General features: G+C 44.0%; 1 protein-coding gene across 5 annotated transcripts in view; it reads left to right on the forward strand.

The window, feature by feature from the left end:
* The window catches only part of SVOPL (SVOP like), a 181,885-nt gene that overhangs the window by 58,257 nt on the left and 96,436 nt on the right, over nucleotides 1–27,192 (forward strand). For all 5 annotated transcript variants that reach the window (XM_064373094.1, XM_064373072.1, XM_021665310.2 and 2 more), the window contains one exon: nucleotides 4,312–4,401. In XM_064373094.1, the coding sequence (XP_064229164.1) occupies nucleotides 4,312–4,401 (90 nt within the window). The remainder of the gene's footprint in view (nucleotides 1–4,311; nucleotides 4,402–27,192) is intronic.

Genomic DNA, 27,192 nt, shown 5'->3' on the forward strand with positions numbered 1-27,192 from the left:
TGCCTCAGCCTCCTGAGTGGCTGGGATTACAGGCGCGCGCCACCATGCCCAGCTAATTTTTTGTATTTTTAGTAGCGACGGGGTTTCACCATGTTGACCAGGATGGTATCGATCTCTTGACTTCGTGTTCCACCCGCCTCGGCCTCCCAAAGTGCTGGGATTACAGGCGTGAGCCACCACGACCGGCTAATTTTTATTTTTAAAGGCGAGGTTTCACCATATTGGTCAGGCTGGTCTTGAACTTCTGACCTCAGGTGATCTGCCCGCCTCAGCCTCCCAAAGAGCTGGGATTACAGGCGCGAGTCACCGTGCCCAGCAATACCTGAGACACGTAAATGTGATTGGAGTATTGATAACCATCAAGGGTGGTTCCAGGCTAGGCATAGTGGTTCATGCCTGCAATCCCTAACCTCTGGGAGGCTGAGATGGGAGAATCACTGGAAGCCAGGAGTTCAAGACCAGCCTGGCCAAGAAAGCAAGACCCTATCTCCACAAAATTTAAAAATTAGCCAGAGGTAGGTGCATGCACCTGTAGTTTTAGCTACTTAGGAAGGGGAGGCTGAGGCAGGAGGATTGCTTGAGCCCAGGAGTTGGAGGCTGCAGTGAGTTTTGATGGTGCTACTGCACTCCAGCCGGGGCAAAGACCCTGTCTCTAAATTAAAAAAAAAAAAAAAAAAAAAAAAAAGGCCCAGCATCATGGCTCATGCCTGTAATCCCAGCAATTTTGGAGGCCAAGGCAGGCGGATCACAAGGTCAGGAGTTCGAGACCATCTTGGCCAACATGGTGAAACCCTGTCTCTACTAAAATACAAAAAATTAGCTGGGTGTGATGGTGGGCACCTGGAATCCCAGCTTGGGAGACTGAGGCAGGCGAATTACTTGAACCCAGGAGAGCAGATCATACCACTGCACTCCAGCCTGGCAACAGAGTGAGAAAAAAAAAATTTTGATTTTAGGACTGTAGAATATAAGATATGAGAAACTCTCGGCTATATCAATTTTGTATTCCAGTTTGATGTTGACTTGATATATCAGGATGACTTTTTGTTTTAACGGTTTTTATCTTGAGCATATGATGTCTGGGGTTAAAGGTGTTGACATATCCCACAGGTCTGTACTGTTCTCGACTGTGATAGTTTAGGAATGAATATGATTTGAACTCACTCATGTTTACAGAGGGCATCAAATGGGGAATGAGGCAGATCCACCTACTCCAAAAATGACCCTAAAGTAAATTGGTTGAAGAAGTTAGATCTCAAAAGATTCTTGGTGAATTTTGAAGTCTTCACCACTATATCCATATTAAAAGGAGACGAAAGAAGCCAACATAAAAGAATTATGGGCCATGAGGACAACTGGATTAAACATCAGTTCTATTAAGAAGGGCTAACTTGAAGATAATTGATTTGATGATAAATTTTATTCCTGCTCTGTAGGGGAACTAAGGTGACCTTGATGAACCGTGGAAGGAATTACAACATGAAATTCCTTGAATAAAAATTAATTGGCTGGGTGTGGTGGCTCATGCCTGTAATCCCAGCACTTTGGGAGGCCAAGACAGGCAGATCACTTGAGGTCAGGAGTTTGAGACCAGCCTGGTGAAAACCCATCTCTGCTAAAATGATGAAAACCCATGATGCAAATGATGAAAACCCATCTCTACTAAAAATACAAAAAGTTAGCTGGGCATGGTGGTGGGCGCCCCCCAGCTACTTGAGAGGCTGAGGCAGGAGAATCGCTTGAACCTGGGAGGCAAAGGTTGCAGTAGGTTGAAATTGCACCACTTCATCCAGCCTGGTGACAGAGAGACTGGAAAAAAAAAAAATTATCGACTTTAAATAATTTTGCGTAGTTAAAAAAATTACATAATAAAACAAATCTAAAGTTTAAAGTTATTTTGTAATTTTATGAACCAAAAGCCTATGTGTAACATGGCATACTTCTAGAATTGCATTTGGAATGTACCCTCAAACATTTATTTTGGGTATTTGCTCGTTTTGAGGGTCATTTCTAAGTATTTTATTTTTTATATTGATTTCTTTTTTGTGCTTTTGAAGTGGAGTCTTGCTCTGTCACCCTGGCTGGAGTGCAGTGGCACGACCTTGGCTCACTACAACCTCCACCTCCCTGTTTAAGTGATTCTCCTGCCTCAGCCTCCCAAGTAACTAGGACTACAGACATGTACCACCATGCCCAGCTAATGTTAGTATGTTTAGTGGTGACAGGGTTTGACCATGTTGGCCAGGATGGTCTCGATCTCCTGACTTCGTGATCCACCTGCCTCGGCCTCCCTTAGTGCTGGGATTACAGGCGTGAGCCACTGTGCCTGGCCTATATTGATTTAAAAAAAAAATCAGATGTGTAACTAAAAATGATAGTTTTCTGTTATTCTGTCTTCCAGACGACTCAGAATGTGAACAAAGGACTTTATCAGTATTACAGCAAAGAAACCGTCACATGAATTCATTATTTTCAGTCATAGCAACCTCATTTTTCAGAAAATAATAAAGCTTCCCATAAAGATATTCCACCCCCAGGCCTTCTCCTGTAGATATAGCTGTGTCCTGTGAGGCGGGAAAGCATCTTGCTTTTTGCATTTGACAGATGGTGGCAAAGATGTGGCCAACTAAAGGATGCTACATGCTTTGCCTTAGAGAGTTGCTAAAACTGTTTTATCAGTATTTTATAGCACTAAGAAAATGTTCCAACATTTTGAGAAAGAGTTCTTTCCTAGAAAGTATTCTTCATATAATTCTAGGTATTCAGTAATACTTGCTGACTTATTAAACTTCTTCTAGTTCCTTTAAGAATTCTGAATCAATGAAGAACCAATTAAGAATGAAGAATTATTAGGTTTTACTATAAAAATAGAAAAGTTGCAGCAAGAAAGTAGCATATGGCTAGGTATGGTGGCTCATGCCTGTAATCTCAGCACTTTCGGAGGCTGAGGCAGGAAGATTGCTTGAGCTTGGAAGTTTGATACCAGCCTGGGCAACATAGTGAGACCTTGTCTCTATAAAATAAAGATTTAATAAAATGTTAAAAAGGGCTGGGTGCAGTGGCTCATACCTGTAATCCCAGCCCTTTGGGAGGCCAAGGAGGGTGGATTACCTGAGGTCAGGAGTTCGAGACCAAACCGGCCAACATGGCGAGACACCCCCCCGCCACCCACTAAAAATACAAAAATTAGCCGGGAGTGGTGGTGCACACCTATAATCCCAGCTACTTGGGAGGCTGAGGCAGGTGAATCGCTTGAACCCAGAAGGCAGATGTTGCAGTGAGCCAAGATCGCACCATTGTACTCCAGCCTGGGCGGCAGAGTGAGACTCCATCTCAAAATAAATAAATAAAAATGTTAAAGAAAGTAGAATCTGCTATAAGATTCTGCAACAGCAAAGAGGCTAGGGAATTTAACAAAAACACGGGGGCCAGATGTGGTGGCTCATGCCTCTAATCCCAGCATTTTGGGTAGTTGAGGTAGGAGGTTTGTTTCAGGCCAGACACTCAAGACCAGCCTGGCCAACACAGCAAGACCCCATCTCTAATTAAAGAAAAGAAAAAGAAAAGAAAGAAAAATAAGAACACAGGGAATGGTGTGGCAAGTACCTAGCCTTCTAGTCAGTTCTCTTAGCTGTACTTGAAGACTTCATTAGATCTCTGGGGAGTATTTTCTTTCCATTCAGGCGAATCACTTTTATATATTTATAGTTCTGAAGTCTTTCTAAAATTCTATTTGGAATATTCAGTGAAACACATTTTTGGAATTTGCTCATTTTTATTTTTTATTTTATTTTTTGAGACTAAGTTTCACTCTTGCTGCCCAGGCTGGAGTGCAATGATCTAGGCTCACTGCAACCTCCACCTCCTGGGTTCAAGCGATTCTCCTGGCTCAGCCTCCTGAGTGGCTGGGACTACAGGCATGCATGCCCATGCGTGGCTAATTTTGTATGTTTAGTAGAGACGGGTTTCTTTCATGTTGGTCAGGCTGGTCTCAAACTACCGACCTCAGATGATCTGCCGCCTTGGCCTCCCAAAGTGCTGGAATTACAGGCTTGAGCCACCTCGCCCGGCCTTGGAATTTGCTCATTTAAAGGATGATTTTGAAGTGTTTATTTTTTGCTGATATTATCCCAAAAATTTAAAGTTGTGTGCCTGAGAAAGTGAACACCTTCTGTTTGATGTTCTGTAACTGTGTTTGGCATTCTGTGTATTCCAAAGCCTGACGTGAAGAGGGAGGGGAAGAGGAGGGCTCGGGGAAGGACAGACAGACAGACGTAAACTGACTGGTGCTTTCTACGCCTCTCCCTGCAGGTCTACCCGACCACGATGCGCGCTTTGGGGATGGGAACCAGCGGCTCCCTGTGTCGCATTGGTGCAATGGTGGCGCCATTTATATCCCAGGTATGGCCAAGGACTCTGTAGGGAGAGTGAGTCTGAGAGAGGTGGGGAAAGAGGAACCCCAGGGCCCTTCAGATGAAAAGTGTAACCAAGGATTTCTATTGACTTCGTGAGTTTTCCGGAGGTGCTGTTTCCCCCACTGTTTGGTGGATTTAGGTAGAGAGAGAAGCCACGTGACTGCTACCCGTCTTCCAGACTTCCGTCAGTAGTATGCACTGCATTGCACTGAGGGTTTGCTCGGTTTTAAACTGGGTATTACTGGGGGAAGATAGAATACAATGGACAACACGAGAAGCTTGGGCAGCTGAATGACAGCGGCTCGAACCCTGAGTTAGAATTGTTGTCTGGTCCATTGTCCAGGTGGCAACTGAAAAACAGAGCCCCAGCGTGCGGGCAGGTTCAACTGAGGTGCGGGGAGGTGGTGCTGGGCACAGGTGAGCCAGGCTTAGGCTGGGATAAAATCCAGGGGTGACTTGGAGCCGTGGATGGAGCCTTGTTTTGGGAGAAACAACAGAGGCAGCTGTGGCGACCCTCAGAGTCATGGTTCCTCAGAGGTCTATGGAGCTTGCCATTTTGCATTAGTCAGTCTTTTTTTTTTTTTTTTTGCTGCAAAAAACCAGAAATCCAGGCTGGGCACGGTGGCTCATGCCTGTAATCTCAGCACTTTGGGAGGCCAAGGTGGGCAGATCACCTGAGGTCAGGAGTTCGAGACCCGCCTGGCCAACATGGTGAAACCCCGTCTCTACTAAAAATATAAAAATTAGCCAGGTGTGGTGGCAGGCGCCTGTAATCCCAGCTACTTAGGAGGCTGAGGCGGGAGAATCACTTGAACCCAGGAGGAAGAGGTTGTCATGAGCCGAGATCACGCCATTGCACTCCAGGCAGGTGACAGATAGAGACTCCATCTCAAAAAAAAAAAAAAGAGAAACAGAAATCCACGTGACCTGGCTATAGCAAAATAAGGCAGGAATGAGGCTGAGCCCGGGGAGGGCCTGATCCAGGAGTGCGGGCTCACAGGGACACCTCTTCCTCTGTGTGGTGCCCATGGTCACTTATTTCCACCCGAGCATGCCAGCTTTCCCCCTCCCTGAGAACCAGGGTGCTGTGGGTGCCCGTGCACATGGCACTTCAGGAATCCCAAACACATAGCCTTTGCTCTGGCCTCCAGCGGACACTGATTAGTTCTCTCTGAATCCCGAGCTAGAGACCCCCATTGGCCCAGGTCTGGGCAGTTGTCCATGCTTGAGCTAACTCAGCTGTGTTTCACAGTCAGGGTTATGTGTAAATGCAGCTGGGGGAGGTGAAATTGCAGAGAACGTGAGTGGGGTTGGGCTGAGTCGACTTGAACGTGTATTTCCTACAATTTCACATAGGGATTTTGCTACCACGATTTTTTTTTTTTTTAACTATCTTGGGAATGTTTTCCCCACTTGTCTTTTTTGCTTTGTCTTTTTTTTTTTTTTTTTAAACATCTGAGAAACCAAGCTAATCCCCACCTGTCTTAAAGAAAAACGGGGATGGCTTGTGTCTGTTGCTTTTGCTTTTCAAAATTTCATAGTACTTATTTCGTCATTTTCAGAGAAGAACCTAGTGATGAAAAAAGTTGTCATTGTTTTTTTTCAGAGACAGGGTCTCCCTCGGTTGCCCAGGCTGGGGTGTAGTGGCACAATCATGGCTCCCTGCAGCCTCAGTGCCCCCACATGGAGTCTCACTATGTTGCTTAGGCTGGTCTCTAACTCCTGGGTTTAAGCCATCCTCCTGCCTTGTCCTTCCAAAGAAGTGTTGGGATTACAGGCGTGAGCCGCTGCACCCTGCCAGGAGTGAAATATTAACCCTATTTCAGGATGACTGGACTGAGACATAGTTCATTTTCCAAGCTTTCATTAGGAATTGAGTTCTCGGCCACCTGGAACGTTTTCCCTGGGCATTTGTGGGTATTTATCCCAGAGGCTACACTGCTGTTGGTGGGTTTGTGGATTAGGAAAGAACGCAGCTGGAACCAGGTCTCCTGGGGCCACAAGGCCCTGCTCTGCTCAGCATCCTGTAGCCGGGCTGGATCCTCAACTCTTTGTAATTGATTCTTAGTTATCTTTCTCTGCTACCCTCTTTTCTTTTTCTCTTCTTTCCTTCTTTTTTTGAGACGGAGTCTTGCTCTGTCACCCAGGATAGAGATCACAGTGGTGTGATCTCGGCTCACTGCAACCTCTGCTTTCTGGGTTCAAGCAATTCTCCTGTCTCAGCCTTCTGAGTAGCTGGGATTACAGGTGCCTGCCACCATGCCCTGCTAATGTTTTATAATTTTAGTAGAGATGGGGTTTCGCCATCTTGGCCAGGCTGGTCTTGAACTCCTAACCTCACGCGATCTGCCCACCTCAGCCTCCCAAAGTGCTGGGATTACAGGTGTGAGCCACTGCGCCCGGCCTGCTACCCTCATTTCTGAAGTGGAGATAAATAATAGCACCCACTACAGAGTTTTGCTCTAAGGATGAAATGAGGTGAATACATGTAAATCAATCAACCCAGTGTTTGACATAGAGTAAGCACCCGGTAAATGTTAGCTAATATGACCGTGATGATCGATAATGATCAAGGTGAAATGCTATTCCAGTGGATACTTCTCAGTAATTTAACTTTGAAGAGTGTTGTTATACCAATCACTGTGGAATCGAGATGCTCTGCTTTCTTTAGCAGGCTTGGATCGGGGAGCTTTCGAATCTGGGAAGCTTTGTGCCAGCTCCTAGGATATTTGCCTCAGTTTAGGATTGGGTGAGCTGCTTCAAGTAGACAGTAGGGTTTGGTGTGACTGTCATGAGCTGATTCGTCAGACTTCCTTTAAAGATAGTTCTCAAACTTTAGTGCTTCTCAGAATTATTTGGGTAACTTGATAACAGAAAGATGCTTTTTTTTAAAAAAAAAATTTATTTATTTTACTTCAGGTGCATACTATATCTGGCATTTCTCCCCATGTTATCCCTCCCCACCCTCTGCTGTCTCTCCCCAATCCCCCAACTGTCCCCTGTGTGTGATGCTTCTCTCCCTGAGTCCATGTGTTCTCATTGTTCAACACCCACCTATGAGTGAGAACATGTGGTGTTTGGCTTTCTGTTCTTGTGTCAGTTTGCTGAGAATGATGGTCTCCAGATTCATCCAAGTCCCTACAAAGGACACAAACTCATCGTTTTTTATGGCTGTGTAGTATTCCATGGTGTATATGTACCACATTTTCTTTGTCCAGTCTATCATTGATGGGCATTTGGGTTGGTTCCAGGTCTTTGCTGTTGTACACAGGGCTGCAATGAACATACGTGTTCATGTGTCTTTATAGTAGAACGATTTATAGTTCTTTGGGTATATACCCAGTAATGGGATTGCTGGGTCAAATGGAATTTCTATTTCTAGATCTTTGAGAAATCACCACATTGTCTTCCACAATGGTTGAACTAATTTACAGTCCCACCAACAGTGTAAAAGTGTTCCTATTTCTCCACATCCTCTCCAGCACCTGTTGTCTCCAGATTTTTTAATGATGGCCATTCTAACTGGTGTGAGATGGTATCTCAATATGGTTTTGATTTGCATTTCTCTAATTAACAGTGATGATGAGCATTTTTTCATATGTTTGTTGGCCTCATGTATGTCTTCTTTTGAAAAGTGTCTGTTCATATTCTTCACCCACTTTTGAATGGGGTTGTTTGATTTTTTCTTGTATATCTGTTTTAGTTCTTTGTAGATTCTGGATATTAGCCCTTTGTCAGATGGGTAGATTGCAAAAATTTTTTTCCATTCTGTTGGTTGCCGATTCACTCTAATGATGGTTTCTTTTGCTGTACAGAAGCTCTGAATTTTAATTAGATCCCATTTGTCTATCTTGGCTTTTATCGCCATTGCTTTTGGTGTTTTAGTCATGAAGTCCTTGCCTATGCCTATGTCCTGGATGGTTTTGCTTACGTTTTCTTCTAGTGTTTTTATGGTGTTAGGTTTTATGTTTAAATCTTTGATCCATCTAGAGTTAATTTTAGTGTAAGGTGACAGGAAGGGGTCCAGTTTCTGCTTTCTGCACATTGCTAGCCAGTTTTCCCAACACCATTTATTAAACATGGAGTCCTTTCCCCATTGCTTGTTTTTGCCAGGTTTGTCAAAGTTCAGATGGTTGTAGATGTGGGGTGTTTCTTCTGGGGCCTCTGTTCTGTTCCATTGGTCTATGTCTCTGTTTTGGCACCTGTACCATGCTGTTTTGATTACTGTAGCCTTGTAGTATTGTTTGAAGTCTGGCAGTGTGATCTCTCCAGGTTTTTCTTTTTGCTTAGGATTGTCTTGGCTATTCGGGGTCTTTTGTGATTCCATATGAAGTTTAAAGTGGTTTTTTCCAGTTCTGTGAAGAAGGTTATTGGTAGCTTGATGGGGATAGCGTTGAATCTATAGATTACTTTGGGCAGTATGGACATTTTCACGATATTGATTCTTCCTAACCATGAGCATGGAATGTTTCTCCATCTGTTTGTGTCCTCTCTTATTTCGTTGAGCAGTGGTTTGTAGTTGTCCTTGAAGAGGTCCTTTACATCCTTTGTTAGTTGTATTCCTAGGTATTTTATTCTCTTTGTAGCAATTGTGAATGGGAGTTCGCTCTTAATTTGGCTCTTTGTCTGTTATTGGTGTATAGGAATGCTTGTGATTTCTGCACGCTGATTTTGTATGCTGAGAGTTTGCTGAAGTTACTTATCAGTTTGAGAAGCTTTTGGGCTGAGACAATGGGGTCTTCTAGATATACAATCATGTCATCTGCAAATAGAGACAGTTTGACTTCCTCCTTTCCTAATTGAATACCCTTTATTCCTTTTTCTTGCCTGATTGCTCTGGCTAGAACTTCCAATAGTCTGTTGAATAGGAGTGGTGAGAGAGGGCATCCTTGTCTAGTACCTGATTTCAAAGGGAATTCTTCCAGCTTTTGCCCGTTCAGTATGATATTGGCTGTAGGTTTGTCATATATAGCTTTTATCATTTTATGATACGTTCTGTCAATACCTAGTTTATTGAGAGTTTTTAGCATGAAGGGCTACTGAATTTTATCAAAGGCCTTCTCTGCATCTATTGAAATAATCATGTGGTTTTTGTCTTTGGTTCTGTTTATGTGATGGATTACATTTATGGATTTGCATATGTTGAACCAGCCTTGCATCCCTGGGATGAAGCCTACTTGGTCGTGATGGATAAGCTTCTTGATGTGCTGTTGCAATCTGTTTGCCAGTATTTTATTGAAGATTTTTGTGTTGATGTTCATCATGGATATTGGCCTGTAGTTTTCTTTTTTAGTTGAGTCTCTGCCTGGTTATGGTATCAGGATGATGTTGGTCTCATAAAATGAGTTAGGGAGGATTCCCTCCTTTTATATTGTTTGATACAGTTTCAGAAGGAATGGAACCAGCTCCTCTTTGTACGTCTGGTAGAATTCGGCTGTGAACCCATCTGGACCTGGACTTTTTTTGGTTGGTAGGCTATTGATTGCTGCCTCTACTTCAGCCCTTATTATTGGTCTATTCAGGGTTTCAACTTCCTCCTGGTTTAGTCTTAGTAGAGTACAAATATCTAGGAATTTATCCATTTCTTCCTGGTTTACTGGTTTATGTGAGAAGAGCTGTTTGTAGTAATCTCTGATGGTAGTTTGTATATCTGTGGGATCAGTGGTGATATCCCCTTTATCGTTTTTTATTGCATCTATTTGATTCTTCTCCCTTTCCTTTTTTATTAATCTGGCTAGTTGTCTATTTTGTTGAACTTTTCAAAAAACCAGCTCCTGGATTTAGTGATTTTTTTGAAGGGTTTTTTTGTGTCTCTATCTCCTTCACTTTGGCTCTGATCTTAGTTATTTCTTGTCTTCTGCTAGCTTTTGAGTTTTTTTGATCTTGCTTCTCTAGCTCTTTCAATTTTGATGATATGGTATTGATTTAGATCTTTCCTCTCTTCCCTGGTGGGCATTTATTGCTATGAATTTCCCTCTCGACTCTGCTTTAAAGGTGTCCTAGAGATTCTGGTAAGTTGTGTCTTCATTCTGGTTGGTTTTGAAGAACATCTTTATTTCTACCTTCATTTCATTGTTTATCCAGTTGACACTCAGAAGCAAGTTGTTCAGTTTCCAAGTGGTTGCACAGGTTTGAGGGTGTTTCTTTATCCTGAGTTCTAGTCTGATTGCGCTGTGGTCTGATAGACTGTTTGTTATGATTTCTGTTCTTTTGCATTTGCTGAGGAGTGATTTGCTTCCAATGATGTGGTCAATTTTAGAGTAAGTGCAATGTGGTGCTGAGAAAAATGTATATTCTGTGGATTTGGGGTGGAGCATTCTGTATATGTCTATTAGGCTCACTTGGTCCAGCTCTGCATTCAAGTCCTGGATATCCTTGTTAATTTTCTGTCTCGATCTGTCTAATACTGACAGTGGAGTGTTGAAGTCTCCCACTATTATTGTGTGGGAGTCTAAATCTCATTTTAGTTCATTAAAAACTTGCTTTATGTATCTGGGTGCTCCTGTGTTGGGGGCATATATATTTAGGATAGTTAGCTCCTTCTGTTGGATTGATCCTTTTACCATTATGTAATGTCCTTCTTTGTCTCTTTTGATCTTTGTTGGTTTGAAGTCCATTTTATCAGTGACTAGGATTGCAACTCCTGCTTTTTTTTGTTCTCCATTTGCTTGATAAATCTTCCATCCCTTTATTTTGAGTCTATGTGAGTCTTTGCATGTGAGATGGGTCTCCTGAATATAGCATACCAATGGCTCTTGACTTTTTATCCAGTTTGCCAGTCTGTGTCTTTTGATTGGGGCGTTTAGGCCATTTACATTCAATGTTAATATTGTTATGTGTGAATTTAATCCTGCCATTTTGTTACTGGCTGGTTTTCTTTCCCATTAGTTGACTCATTTTCTTCATGGCATTTTTGGTCTTTGCCCACTGGTTTGCTTTTGCAGTGACTGGTACTTGTTCCTTTCCATGCTTAGTGTTTCTTTCAGGAGCTCTTGAAGGGCAGGTCTGGTGGTGACAAAATCTCTCAATAATTGCTTGTCCATAAAGGATTTTATTTCTCCTTCACTTATGAAGCTTAGTTTGGCTGGATATGAGATTCTGGGTTGAAAGTTCTTTTCTTTAAGGATGTTGAATATTGGCTCCCACTCTCTTCTGGCTTGTAGGGTTTCTGCCGAGAGATCTGCTATGAGTCTGATTGGCTTCCCTCTGTGGGTGACCTGACCTTTCTCTCTGGCTGCCCTTAGCACTTTTTCCTTCATTTCAACCGTGGTGAATCTGACGATTATGTGCCTTGGGGTTGCTCTTCTTGAGGAATATCTTTGTGGAGTTCTCTGTATTTCTTGAATTTGAAATTTGGACTGCCTTGCTAGGCTTGGGAAGTTCTCCTGGATAATATTCTGGAGTGTGTTTTCCAGCTTGGATTCATTCTCCCCATCATATTCAGGTACACCGATCAAGCGTAGATTAGGTCTTTTCAAATAATCCCATATTTCTTGGAGGCTTTGTTCATTTCTTTTCACTCTTTTTTTCTCTTGTCTTGCCTTCTCTTTTTATTTCGTTGAGTTGATCTTCAATCTCTGATATCCTTTCTTCTGCTTGGTCGATTCGGCTATTGAAACTTGTATATGCTTTGCGAAGTTCTTGTGCTGTGTTTTTCAGCTCCATCAAGTCGTTTATGTTCTTCTCTAAGCTGGTTATTCTAGTTAGCATTTCGTCTAACCTTTTTTCAAGGTTTTTGGTTTCATTGCATTGAGTTAGAACGTGTTCCTTTAGCTCAGAAAAGTTTGTTATTATCCACCTTCTGAAGCCTGTTTCTGTCATTATGTCGAACTCCTCGGTCAAGTTGTGATCCTGTGTTGTTGAGGAGTTGTGATCCCTTGAAGGAGAAGAGGTTTTCTGATCTTTGATGGTTTCATCTTTTTTGCCCTGTTGTTTTCCCATCTTTGTGGATTTACCCGGCTGTGGTGTCAGGGAGCTGCTTGATGAGGTCACCTGTCTGCCTGTGGGGGCGCTACTGGGTTTCTAGGGACTCCTTCAGGTTCCTAGGGAAGCTTCCTGTGTCTTTTTTATTTATACTGGGAGATTAGGCCTTCTTTTCCGCTGAACTGTAGGTGCTGCTGGGTTGTCAAGAACACCATCCCGTTGCTATGTAGGCTTCCTGTGTTTTTTGTTAAAACATGTAGCCCAGTCGCACACCTCTAGTGGTGGGTTATGCCCTTCCTCCCCTGGGCTGGATCATTCAGCGTTCATCTCAGACTGTGGCACTGGCTGTGCAACCCACTAGAGTCAGAGCTTCAGCCCTCTGGGGTTTGTGGGGGAGGGTAGGGACCCACCCAGCCACACCCGGCCTGCCGTCTCCCCCTTTTCAGCTTCCTCTCTCTCCAGTCATGGGGTGCAGGCCCCGCCCAGCTGCTCCCGCTTACAGCTCCCTCTCTCTGCTTGAGGGGAGGGGGTGATAGCTCAGTCTGCAGGCTTTTATTCAACTCCACGCTTGTAATTCCCGACGCTTGACTGGCAAAGATCCCCTGTTCTGTGTATTGCTGAGGCTTTGGGGGAAGCGCTGTATCTGGACTGGAGTGCAAGAAGAGGAGCCTCCAAGTCGCTGGTCAGTTGCACTTTCTGGGTGAAGCAGCACCCCTCCCCGCCTCGGCCTGCTCTGAGTGGGCTTTGCTCACCATCGGACCAGACCCGTTGAAATGCACCTGGTACCTCTGTTGGAGCTAGGAGATCTCTGGATTTCTGCATCTCTCTCACTGGGTGTTGTGCACTGGAGTTGTGTCTAATCAGCCATCTTGGATCTTCAATAACAAAAAGATTCTTGGATCCCCCATTTTGTAGATGGGAGATCAGTTACCTACTTTCTTTCTTTCTTTCTTTTTTTTCTTAAAGATAAGGTCTCAGCCGGGCACAGTGGCTCATGCCTGTAATCCCAGCACTTTGGGAGGCCGAGGCGGGTGGATCACGAGGTCAAGAGATCGAGACCATCCTGGCCAACATGGTGAAACCCCCTCTCTACTAAAAATACAAAAAATAGCCAAGCGTGGTGGTGGGTGCCTGTAGTCCTAGCTACTCAGGAGGCTGAGGCAGGAGAATTGCTCAAACCCAGGAGATGGAGGTTGCAGTCAGCTGAGATCATGCCACTGCACTCCAGCCTGGCGACAGAGTGAGACTCTGTCTCAAAAAAAAAAAAAAAAAGATAAGGTCACCCAGGCTGGAGTACAGTGACATGATCAGGGCTCACTACAGCCTCCACTTCCTGGGCTTAAGCAATCCTCCCACCTAGCCCCACAAATAGCTGGGACCACAGGCATGTGCCACCATGCCTGGCTAATTTTTTTGATTTTTAGTAGAGACGAGGTCTCACTCTTTGCCCAGGCTGGTCTCAAACTTTTGAGCTCAAGATCCTCCCTCCTTGGCCTTTCAAAGTGCTGGGATTACAGGTGTGAGCCGCTGAGCTCGGCCTCAGTTACTTGGGTTTGTAAGCATCCCCAGCAAATCTGATGCAGCTGGTGGTGGGCCACCCTCTGGGAGGCACTGCTGCCAACAGGGAGGATTGGGAGATTAGTTCTTCCTTTCACTAAATTCTTCCTCTTGTTCTTCCACTTCTTCTTTTTCCTTCTTCTTGCTCCCCCTTCTTCTTATTTTTTTGCCCTAAAACAAGCTGTTAAACCAGTTAAACTAAGCGCTTACATTTTAATCGGTAATATGTTGACACATTCTAATGACTATCTGTTTAATACAAAGGTCTCTTTTAAAATGAAAGTTTCCTGCTGAGCACAGTAACACACACCTGTAATCCCAGCACTTTGGGAGGCCGAGGTGGGCAGATCACATGAGGTCAGGAGTTTGAGACCAGCCTGGCCAACAGAGTGAAACCCCACCTCTACTAAAAATACAAAAATTAGGCCAGGCATGGTGGTTGGCGCCTGTAATCCCAGCTACTCTGGAGGCTGAGGGATGAGAATCGCTTGAACCCAGGAGGCAGAGGTTGCACTAAGATTGTTGAACCAAGATTGTGCCAATGCACTCCCGCCTGGGCTACAGAGCAAGACTCTGTCTAAAAGAAACAAAAAAATCAAAAAAATAAAGGAATGTTTCTTCCAGGTGTAATGGCATGCACCTTTAGTCCCAGCTACCTGGGGGGCTGAGGCAGGAGAATTGGTTCAGCCTGGGAGTTCAAGGCTGCAATGACCTATGTTTGCACGACTGCACTCTAGCCTGGGAAACAGAGCAAGCTAAATAAACTAATGAATTAATTAGTAATAATCCACGCACCCAACTACTTTAAATAAGAACACATTTTAAGACATTTAGTTGTTAGAAACTAATGATAGTAAAAAATAATAGTCGTCAGGAGTATGTGGTCCAAGAAAACAATAAAGGAAAATTTTGCAATGAAAGTATTGAAGACTCACTCAAATACAGAAGGGACCAGTGCAAGGCCTCTGCCAGCAGGTCAGGGGCTGCCTCCTCACTCACTCTGAGCAACTTCAAGAGATCGGTCACTGCAGCCCAAGCCAGGCGTCTTAGTTCAGGCTGCTGTAACATGTACCACAGACCGGGTGGCTCATAAAAACAGAAACATCTTTCTCATCGTCCTGGAGGCTCGAAGTTCAAGATCAGGCACTGGTATCTTTGGGTTCTAGTGAGGGCTCTCTTAGCTTGCAGACAGCTGCCTTCTCGTCACGTCCTCCCATCCAGAAAGAGGGGAAAGAGTTTTCTCTGCTCTCTTTTATTTTTATTTTATTAAAAAAAAAATTTCCTTTCTCATACTGGGTGGTACATCTGTGATCTTTTTTGTTTCTTTTCCCTAAAGTCTTGCTCTGTCACCCAGGCTGGAGTGCAGTGGCACAGTCTCGGCTCACTGCAACCTCTGCCTCCTGGATTCAAGCAGTTCTCCTGCCTCAGCCTCCTGAGTAGCTGGGACTACAGGTGCCCACCACCATGCCTGGCTAATTTTTGTACTTTTAGTAGAGATGGGGTTTCACCATGTTGGCCAGGCTGTTCTTGAACTTCTGACCTCATGATCCACCCTCCTTGACCTCCCAAAATGCTGGAATTACAGGCGTGAGCCACTGCACCCGGCCTTGTGATCTCTTTTTTTAAGGGCACTGCTTCCATTCATGAGTGCTGCACCCTCATGACCTAATTACCCCCAAAGGCCCCACATCCACAAGTGATACTGAGGATTCCACCTATGAATTTTGGAGGGACAGAAGCATCCAGTCCATAACACCAGGCATCCCTTGGTTCAGTGATGTGTGAATGGACAGTTAAAGTCCTTTTCGCATATCCATGGCTTTGGGCTTCACCCTAGGTTTGCAGCACAGACCCGTACAGCCCCAGGGTGTGTGTCTGTGATTTGGGTAGTGCAACCAAGACCTCTCCCTTGTGGTCATACTTCACCTAGTGTCTAATCGAAGGAGATGGTGTAGCATCCGAAAGAAGCATTGAAAAGCGTGTAAAGTCTCTATAAAAGCTCCTCAAAGAGATGTCACTGGAAAAGCCCATTTGTGACTGGAGCAAAACTTTTAAGCAGCCTCTTTGCCTGACTCACTTCTGTTGTCATCAGTCGCATAGCTGTTATCCCCAATCTCCAGTCTCATCCCTTCAACCTCACCACACCTTCAAAGTTCAAATGCTGGCCAGACGTGGTGGCTCACACCTGTAATCCCAGCACCTGGAGAGGCTGAGGCAGGTGGATCACTGGAGGTCAGGAGTTTGAGACCAGCCTGGCCAATATGGTGAGTCCCCATCTCTACTAAAAATACAAAAATTAGCAGGTGTGGTTGCACATGCCTGCAAATCCCAGCTACTCAAGAGGCCGAGGCGGGAGAATTGTTTGAACTCAGGAGGCAGAGGTTGCAGTGAGCTGAGATCATGTCATTGCACGCCAACCTGGGCAACAGAGCGAGACTCTGTCTCAAAAAAATAAAAAAGTTCAAATGCTGCCAAAATTCAGCTGAATTAGCTTTTTTCCTAGCCTCCTACAAACCCCCTTGATATATTTGCTTGTCTTCTCTGCTTTTTCTAACTGAAATCATTCAGCCTTTCAGGTTTCAGAAGAAAGCAAAGTAGACAAATGGAGACTCTTGTTAGGAGGAAGGAAAGTTCCTTAATTCAGGGTCCTGTTTTGGTGACCATTGAACAAGTTCCTTCTGGAGTAATTCTCTACAAGTTTTAGAGGACTTCTTATATAGTTTGGCAGCTAGAGCACCAAGAGACTCAATTAGCTGCGGTCTATTTGTTAGAATAGAATCAAGAATGATTTCATCCAAACTGAATGTTCAACACGTTTATGGAACTCGTCCTCTGTGCCTGCCATTTTCCTAGTTCTATTTATTTGCAGTAATCAGTAAGCCAGATGAGATGCCAGTGGTGTGCTGGAGCTGGCCTGGACTGGCTTTTGAAAGCCGATTGTTAAATTTTCTGGAAAATTTGCAACTGGTTAATGTCACATTGTTTGAAATTAGACATGGCGGTAGTGAGTACCCTGTGGAAATTGACAAATGATGTACATCAGGGCTTTGGGTTTTTTGAGAACCTGTTGTTGAACATTTTGACTGCACACCACCATAAGGTTCCTGCCCTCAAGAGACTTACATTCAAGTTGAGTACTTTATCAATAATGCAATTAAATTAAAATAACTCCAGATTGTGATTAGTGCTTTGGAGGTAACATGGCAATGGGTAAAAGGGATGACAGACTTTTTTAGGCAGTCCTCTCTGGGAAGGTGACATTGGAGTGGAGATCTGAAGTATGAGAAGCTGGCAGCTGTGTAAAGGGAAACAGCATTTCAAGTAGAACGACCTCTGGTTTGAGGGCCACATCAATGTGTTCCAGGAATAGCCATGGGGAGCCAAATGGGGAGAAGTGAAGGGACAGAGTGTGCCTTCCAGGCACATTAAGGACTTTAGATTTTTATCTTAGGAGAGTGGGGGAAAAAATTTAAGGGTTTTAAGCAGGTGAGGATGATATGATCAATTTTGTTTTTTTAAAAAGATCACTCTGGCCAGGCGCGGTGGCTCACGCCTGTAATCCCAGCACTTTGGGAGGCCGAGGTGGGCGGATCACCTGAGGTCAGGAATTCGAGACCAGCCTGGCCAACATGGTGAAACCACGTCTCTACTAAAAATACAAAAATTAGCCAGGCGTGGTGGCACGCATCTGTAGTTCCAAGCTACTTGGGAGGCTGAGGCAGGAGAATTGCTTGAGCCCTGGAGGTGGAGGTTGCAGTGAGCCAGAATTTTGCCACTATACTCTAGCCTGGGTGACAGAGTAAGACTCTGTCTCAAAAAAAATAAAATAAAAAGCTCACTCTGATTGTTTGCAGGGACTACATTGGAGGAGGGAAAGGGTAGAGCAAGCTTATAAGACAGTTCTCATTTCACATTGCCATGTACGAATGCCGTGAGAGGAAAGATTTCAGAATTCTGGAAAACCCTTTCCTAGTGTACTATAAAGATACAGGAAAAGATGGGAAACCTGACTGCGTAAAAAATTTAAATTTCTGGCCTGGTGTGGTGGCTCACGCCTGTAATCCCAGCACTTTGGGAGGCGGAGACTGGTGGATCACTTGAGGTCAGGAGTTCAAGACCAGCCTGGCCAAGATAGTGAAACCCAGTCCCTACTAAAAATACAAAATTAGCCAGGTGTGGTGACATGCGCCTGTAATCCTAGTTACTCAGGAGGCTGAGCTAGGAGAATCCCTTAGAACCGGGGAGTCGGAGGTTGCAGTGAGCCAAGATGACACCACTGCACTCCAGCCTGGGCGACAGATGGAGACTCTGTCTCAAAAAAAAAAAAAAAAAAAAATTTGTTTCTGCACAGAAGAGAAGTCTGTCTTGGATAAGGATGAAAGAGAAACTCTTACCTTTCGAGGGTCACAAAACCTAATTTAATGGTCACAGCTGAACAATGATCTTTTTGTCCGATTTAAATGCCTGATGTTCTCTTGAAGCATAGGAAAAAATCAGCACATAAGACGGCAAAGTACTTTACAAGTTAATGGGACTCAAAATACATCCATTTAATCTTCTCATAAGTTATTTCCAATAAGCAGTGAACTTACTGAGATACTGTACATTGTCAAAGATAAACAGAGCTGGGCACTAAAGGGGTGAGGATTGGTTTGGGATTTTTTGTGTTTGTTTGGTGGATCAGGGGTTTTTGAGACAGAGTCTTGCTCTCTCGCCTAGGCTGGAGTGTGATGGCACAATCGTGGCTCACTGCAACCTCTGCCTCCTGGGTTCAAGCAATTCTCATGCCTCAGCCCCCGGAGTAGCTGGGACTATAGGCACACACCACCACGCCTGGCTAATTTTTGTATTTTTAGTAGAGACGAGGTTTTGCCATGTTGGGGAGGCTGGTCTTGAACTCCTAAATCTCAAGTGATCTACCCACCTTGGCCTCCGAAAGTGCTGGGATTACAGGCGTGAGCCACCGTTCCTGGCCCAGATTTTGATCAGTAATAACTATTGCAAAAGAGAAGAGTCCATGGTGAGCTGAGCTCAGCCTCCATTTGTACAGAGGTGACTGGGTGTTTCACAGGGAGAGTGGCAGGTAGTCTAAGGAGGGTGGCAGGGGCTTGGGCAGGGGCTTTAGCAGGGTCAGTGAAGTAAACAGTTACAGATACCTGCAAGGGGGCGTCAGTCTGTATAAATCCCACCTGGATTTGCTAAGTGGCACTCTTGAAAGTTGGACTCCTCCAAGGCTGGGAGGTGGGGGCCCTATCTTCAGGTGTCAGCTAGAACAAACAGATTCTTTGGGCAGCTTTGAGTTTTCTCAGGCAGGTCCTTCGAGGGTGGGTGGAGCCTCATGGGGGTGTGTCCTTGAGCTCTTAGCAACTACCTTAGTGTGTGTTCAAGTGTCTGGGCAAGGTTGAGGCCTAGTGGGGAAGAGGGCTCGTAGGAGCTGCGCTGGGGTCTGGTCAAGGAGAGGATCTTAGTCTCTGATTTATAAATATGTTTGTGTGTGTTGTATTTTGAGTGATTTAAGAGATTTCCAAGGGCAATTTTGACCACATGTGATTTTTTTCTTCCATCCAGAAAACACAAAAACCTGCAAAGTAGAATTTAAACTTTACTAATATTTCACCATTTAATGATAACAAAAAAAAATATTTTAATGAGGTTTTCAAAATATGTTTTTCTATGTATGTGTGTGTATAAATATGCATATACATTGTTAATGATGTAGGTTCAAATGAAAAAAAGTTTAAATTTCACCCAAATATCATAGTTCATATGTAGTACTTTTTATAGTCTGCTCTTTTGTTCTCTCTCTCTTTTTTTTTTTTTTTTTTTGAGACGGAGTTTCGCTCTTGTTACCCAGGCTGGAGTGCAATGGCGCGATCTTGGCTCACTGCAACTTCCATCTCCTGGGTTCAAGCAATTCTCCTGCCTCAGCCTCCCGAGTAGCTGGGACTACAGGCGTGCGACACCATGCCCAGCTAATTTTTGTATTTTTGGTAGAGACAGGGTTTCACCATGTTGACCAGGATGGTCTCGATCTCTTGACCTCGTGATCCACCCATCTCAGCCTCCCAAAGTGCTGGGATTATAGGTGTGAGCCACTGCTCCTGGCCCTCTTTTTTTTTTTTTAAATGTATGGTCAGAGGAGAGGGAGGGGAGAAAGCAAAGGAAACGTAGGAAGGAAAGATAAGAAAAGGATCTTTTGTTCTTATGTTGCAGACATTTTTCATGTCCATAAATATAAAACACAAACATTAAGCTGAAAATATTTCATTGTATGTATCTCCTAAAAGTTACTTTTCAGTTACTTAGTTCCATATTATTGAACATCTCGACTATTTCAGAATATTTTTAATATAAACTACATGGTGGCTCACATCTGTAATCCCAGTGTTTTAGGAGGCCGAGGTGGGTGGATCACTTGAGGTCAGGAGTTTGAGACCCGCCTGGCCAAAATGGCAAAACCCCGTCTCTACTGAACAAGCAAAAATTACCCAAGTGTGGTGGCAGGTTCCTGTAATCCCAGCTACTCCAGAGGCTGAAGCAGGAGAATTGCTTGAACCTGGGAGGTGGAGGTTGCAGTGAGCTGAGATGGTGCCACTGCACTCCAGCCTTGGCAACAGAGCAAGACTCCGTCTCAAAAAACAAAAAACCAGTAATGAGCATCCTTGTGCTTACTTCTATTTACTTTTTTGTTTTGTTTTGAGTCAGGTTCTCACTCTGTTACCCATCACAGTTTATTGCCACCTCGACTTCCTGGGCTGGCGTGATCATCCTCCCATCTCAGCCCCCTGAGTGCTCGTTACCACACCCAGCAAATTTTTTTTTTTTAAGAGATGGTGTCTTGCCACGTTGCCCAGGTTGGAGGCTGGGCTTGAACTCCTGGGCTCAAGCAATCCTCCCACTTTGGCTTGCAAAGTGCCAGGATTACAGGCATGAGCCACTGTGCCCAGCTGTGCTTACATTTTCATCCAGTTGTGCAGTTATCTCCTCAGGGTGAATCCCTGGAAGCTGGATGGGTGGGCGAAGGCGTCTGCTTGCTTCCATTTTGGCACGTTGTGCTCAAGTCCTCTTGGGGGAGTTTGTACCGATGCCTGAGAGCCTTGCTGCTTCACATATCTGCCACAGATGTTAGTCTTTCCTCTTTGCCAATCTCACTGGCAATAAATGATACCTCTTTATGGTTGTAATTAGTGTTTCTTTTATTAGGAATGGTACTGAATGTTCTTATTCATATTGTAATTGGGTAATTTGTCTTTTTTTAGCTTGCCCATCAGGTACTTGCCCATTTTTCAATTCAGTCTTTAAAACATGGATTGGTAAGAGTCTCTCATAAATGTGTGTGTATATATGTGTGTGTGTATGTGTCTATAAAGGATTTTTAGCAATTTTTCTGATATATTACAAATATTCCACATTTGGCGATTATGTTGCAGAGATTTTTCATTTGTCTTTTTTTTTTTTTTTTGAGATGGAGTCTTTCTCTGTCGCCAGGCTGGAGTGCAGTGGCGCAATCTTGGCTCACTGCAACTTCTGCCTCCCGGGTTCAAGCGATTCTCCTGCCTCAGCCTCCTGAGTAGCTGGGACTACAGGCACCCGCCACCACACCCGGCTAATTGTTTTTTGTATTTTTAGTAGAGATGGGGTTTCACCATGTTAGCCAGGACAGTCTCCGTCTCTTGACCTCGTGATGCACCCGCCTTGGCCTCCCGAAGTGCTGGGATTACAGGCGTGAGCCACCGTGTCTGGCCTCATTTGTCTTTCATTCTTGTTCGTGTCCTTCTTTTTCTGTGCAGGGTTCATAGGCAGTCAAATGTATCAGTGTTTCCCTCTGTATTTCTGGAGTCCGCAATTAGGATTATAAAAATATAACCTCTTTTCTTCTAGGCCTTCTATGGCGTTTACTTTTTTGAGAGGGCAAGAGGGGAGTGTACCCTTTTGATTGAAGCATAACGTACACATAGAAGTGCCCACATCATAAGTGGTCAACTTATTCAGATTTCACGCAGTGAACGCATCCCGGATTCTGACCCAGAAATCCCTGCCGCATCCTCTTCCAGGCCATTGGCGACTATTGAGGCGTGAGGTCCAATGCCGGAAACAGCTGTGCAGTTTCCCCCATGGCAAGCCGGTTGTCCCAACACGATGTATTAAAAATCCATTTTTCACTCTTAGGTTAGAATTGTCTGTTTGCTTATGTTCCCACAATTGGCCTATTTCGAGCTCACTATTTTAGTCCATTGATCTGTCTGCTTTTGTCGCTGACATATTCTCTTTATTACTCTAGTGAGATTTATAGCACATTTTAAAAACTGGCTGTAACCCACTCCATTTCTCTTTTTCAGAATCACTTAGTAACATTCTGCCCAAATCCTATTAACATTTTAATTGTTAATATGTGAAATGTATGGGCTAACTGAGGAAAAACTGACTCTTTTTTCTTAAGGTTTCTCGCGCCCTTTGTTCAATTTCCCTCCCGTGGCCCTTGCTGGGATTTTATTGTTTTCTTCACATGGATCCTGCGTGTCTTGTTATGTTTATTCCTAGGCATCTCGTGGCATTTTGCTGTCATTGGGTATGGATTATTTTCTTTCATTATAACTTCTATTTTAACATTCCAAATAGCTAGCTGTATTTAGAAGGCTATTGATTTTTTTTTATTGATTTTTAAACAGCCAGCTTACTGAATGCATTCCTAATGCTTTCTCATTTGAGTCTCTTGAGTTTTTCAGGTTTATAATTGTAGGCCTTCTGTGATTTCTAGCTATCCCTTGATGCTGAATGCTTCCAATCAGCATTTAATGTGCTTCAGATTCCACAGCTTCCAAGCTGCAAAATCAACCTTGTTCACAATCGCTTTTCTCCTCTTTCCAGCTAAACTCCTGTAAAGGGTTCCCTTCCCTCTTCACTCATTCCTTCTCCTCCTCCAAGCTGAATGCAGCCATCTCTACTCGCCAAAATTATTCTTGGTGAGGTCTCGAGGGACCTCCGTGTCTCTAGGTTCAAAGGTTGTTTTAATCCCGCATCTCAGCTGATCTTTCACCCGAGTTCAGGACTGCTGGCCGTGCCCTCCCTCTGGCGTCCTGTGTTCTCTTCTGGTGGCTTCCATCACGTGCACTCGTGGGTTTCCTCCGACGTCTGCGGCCGCTGCTTCCCCACCTCTTTGTGACTCATCTTCCTCTATCTTTTGTTGTGGATTTCTTACTGCTCAATACGAGACCCTTACCGTTTATTTTACTCTCCATTGAGAGGATATCGTCCTTTATGACCGTAGTTACCGGTGATTTACTCATGAGTCCCACACTTCCAGCTCTAGACAAGGCCTTGCTTCCATACTTCAGAGTCGTCTACCTGATTACCTCCCCAGCATTTTCACCTGGGTGTCTCAAAAGCATCTTAAATCCAGCATGTTTGAAATTAAGCTCCTGAAGTCTCTCTCCGGACCCTTCTGGCCTCCCTGCTGTGAGCTCCTGACACTTTGTGCTCTTCCTTCATCTCACTTATTGTATTCAGAGAGGAGAACAGGAAAAAACAAAGAAGAAAACCGTTAAGCAGACAGTTAGGGCAAGTCCTCCTAGAATTTTTTTTTTTTTTTTTGGATATAGAGTCTTGCTCTGTTGCCCAGGCTGGAGTACAGTGGTGGGATCCCGGCTCACTCTAACCTCTGCCTCCTGGGTTCAAGCGATTCTCCTGCCTTAGCCTCCTGAGTAGCTGGGATTACAGGTGCCCACCACCATGCCTGGCTAATTTTTTGTATTTTAGTAGAGACAAGGTTTCACTATGTTGGCCAGGATGGTCTCGATCTCCTGATCTTGTGATCTGACCGCCTCAGCCTCCCAAAGTGTTGAGATTAGAGGAGATTACAGGTGTGAGCCACTGTGCCCACCCTTTTTTTTATTTTGCCCAAGCTGGTCTTGAACTCCTGGCCTCAGGTGATCCTCCCATCTCAGCCGCCCAAAGTGCCAGGATTACAGGCATGCGCCACTACACCCAACCTTCTTTCACATCCTTAATGCCATGATTTTTTACTTTATTTCTAAGTAGGTTTATTTTTTTTCCTAAAATAAAATACTTCATGAGTTAATTTATCAACCTCACTTACTTCTATTTTCCGTATTCATCTAGCCTTTTGTTTTTATTCTATTGCACTAATTTCTTAGGTTTATTAACTTTAACTTCTTGAATTGGAAGAGTAGTTCATTGTTTTCATTATTTCTTTTATATTAATATATTTTTTTCTTTTGTTTTTGAGACGAAGTTTTGCTCCATCACCCAGGCTGGAGTGTAATGTCGTGATCTCGGCTCACTGCAACCTCTGCCTCCTGGGTTCAAGCAATCCTCCTGCCTCAGCCTCCCAAGTAGCTCTGGGATTACAGGCTCCCACCACCATGCCTGGCTAACTGTTTTTGTATTTTTAGTAGAGACCGGGTTTCGCCATGTTAGCCAGGCTGGTCCGAACTTCTGACCTCAGGTGATCTTCCCACCTCAGCTTCCCAAAGTGCTGGGATTACAGGCATGAGCCACTGCACCCGGATGTCTATATTAACATATTATATATTAACAAAGTTTACAATCATTTACATTTTTTTCTTAGTATAAAAATATGCTTATTACAAAGCTTCAGACATAGAAATATGTAACTGAATATCATCAAAAATTAAGGCTGTTGACCAGGCATGGTGGCTCACACCTGTGCTCCCAGTGCTTCAGGAGGTCGAGGTGGGAGGATTGCTTGATCCTAGGAATTTGAGACCAGCCTGAGCAACATAGTGGGACCCTGTATCTACAACAAATAAAAAATTAGCTGGGCATGGTGGTACATGCCTGTAGTCCTAGCTACTTGGGAGGCTGAGGTGAGAGGATCGCTTGAGCCCAGGAGGCCGAGGCTGCAGTGAGTCGTGACTATACGACTGCACTCAGCCTGGGCAACAGAGTGAGACCCTGTCTCAAAGAAAAAAAAAAGAAATTAAGGATTTTGAAATAGAAATAATTTTGTAAAGGTTTAGTGAAAGCCAAATGTGATGACCACAAAGTTGGGAGTGTTCTGGAATCTGTCACAAGGAGAAAAGTTTTTATAGGAAAGTTTAAAAGAAAGAAGTCTTTTATGTCAGAGTTGTTCTCTTTTCATTGGAGGATATAATATAGAGGTTACGATTGTTAGCTGCAGATTATAACAAAGGTTACAAAGGTCTATGTGCAAGACAGTCAGTAAAATCTCATGCTTTAGCTAATCATTTTTTTTGGGCAGTCTCACTCCATCGCCAAGGCTGAAGTGCAGTGGTGCAATCTTGGTCACTGCAACCTCCGCCTCCTGGGTTCAAGCAATTCTTGTGCAGCCTCCTGAGTAGCTGGGACCACAGGTGCGTGCTGCCACACCCAGCAAATTTTTTATTGTTAGCAGAGAAGGGGCTTCACCATGTTGGCCAGGCTGGTCTTGAACTCCTGGTCTGAATTGATCCACCTGTCTTGGCCTCCCAAAGTCCTGGGATTACAGGCGTGAACCACCTCACCTGGCCTGCTTTAGCTACTCGTTAAATAAATCTGCACCCTATTCAGTGTCAGCAGGTTTTACATTGATCAGTACGTCAGCAATATGAAAAGTTTACCGTAAGATATTTGACTTGGAGACAGAATGTCACCATCAGATCAAGACCTTCCCAAAATGGATTAATTTGGAAGGCTGCTTATTTCTAAACTGTCAAATGTGACCTGTAAGTTATAAGAAAGGGAAAATGACCTGTAATTCATTACCAGAGATAATCACTGTTCGTAGTTCGGGCTATATTCTTCCAGATGCTTTTGTATACATATATTTTGTCCCTCTGGGCGTGTCTGTGTGTGTTCCAGTCATATTTGTATATATGTGGATGTGGATGTTTATATAGATAGGTGTTTTATATACATGTTATATGTATGATATATAGATGCTTGTGTAACGTGTTTATATGTTACATGAATTATATATAGATGCTTATGTATCTGTAGATATATTTACCTCCATGCGTATCTGTAGGTCTATCTAGATATATCTCTGGGTCTATGTTACGGTGACCTGCAGAGGCAGATGGATAGCATCCTTTTCAAAGTTTGGTCCAAGTGTTGAGACTGATGGTGCCACACACATACACACCACGAGGGTGTAAAACGGTTTCTTACCTCGTTACAAACTGGAGGTCCTGGGAGAGCGGGACAGACCTCTCAAGCAGGTCAGAAATAGCCCAAGAGAGCAAGGGAAGGTGACTGGCCTGAGCGTTTACTGTGGTTAGGGGTGGAACCGTAGTGAGGGCCCCTATGCAAGGGCAGGGGCTTTTGTGGTTTAAATCTCCTGCTGGCACCAAAGGAAGGAGCTTTCTCATAAGCTTGTCCAGATGTGGAACACAAAAGGAAGCAGGGGGAGGGGTGAGGCTTAAAGGCCATGAGCGAACATCAGATGGAGTCAGACATCTCTTTACAGTCTATAGCTACATCTGTGTGACTATGTAGATATGTCTGTGTGTAAACACACACATCTACATATATATATTGCAGTTGCCTTTTCTCACTAATCTTATGTCAGTACATGTAGATTACCCTCATTCTTTTAAGTAGGTGCATAGATTTCTGTGGCATGGATGCGTCATAATTAGATAGCCATCACCTTGTCAATAAATACATTGTTTCTATTTTATTTTTTTCTGCTATTTACAAGCAATGGGAAACTGAACATTATGCATAATACACCTTTGTCCACATGCAACTATTTTTTTTCAAGATACAGCGTCTTGCTTTGTTGCCCAGGCTGCCAGGCTATTCACAGGACTGATCATGGCTACTCCAGCTACTCAGGAGGCTAAGGCAGGAGAATCACTTGAACCCAGGAGGCAGAGGTTAGAGTGAGCCGGGATCCCACCACTGTACTCCAGCCTGGGCAACAGAGCAAGACTCTGTATCCAAAAAAAAAAAAAAAAATTCTAGGAGGACTTGCCCTAACTGTCTGCTTAACGGTTTTCTTCTTTGTTTGTTTTTTCCCGTTCTCCTCTCTGAATACAATAAGTGAGATGAAGGAAGAGCACAAAGTGTCAGGAGCTCACAGCAGGGAGGCCAGAAGGGTCCGGAGAGAGACTTCAGGAGTGTAATTTCAAGCATGCTGGATTTAAGATGCTTTTGAGACACCCAGGTGAAAATGCTGGGGAGGTAATCAGGTAGACGACTCTGAAGTATGGAAGCAAGGCCTTGTCTAGAGCTGGAAGTGTGGGACTCATGAGTAAATCACTGGTAACTACGGTCATGAAGGACGATATCCTCTCGATGGAGAGTAAAATAA

This window comes from Aotus nancymaae, unplaced genomic scaffold, assembly GCF_030222135.1.
Source record: "Aotus nancymaae isolate 86718 unplaced genomic scaffold, 86718_ANA_hifiasm-v0.15.2.pri h1tg000002l, whole genome shotgun sequence".
In the NCBI taxonomy this organism is placed as follows: domain Eukaryota; kingdom Metazoa; phylum Chordata; class Mammalia; order Primates; family Aotidae; genus Aotus; species Aotus nancymaae.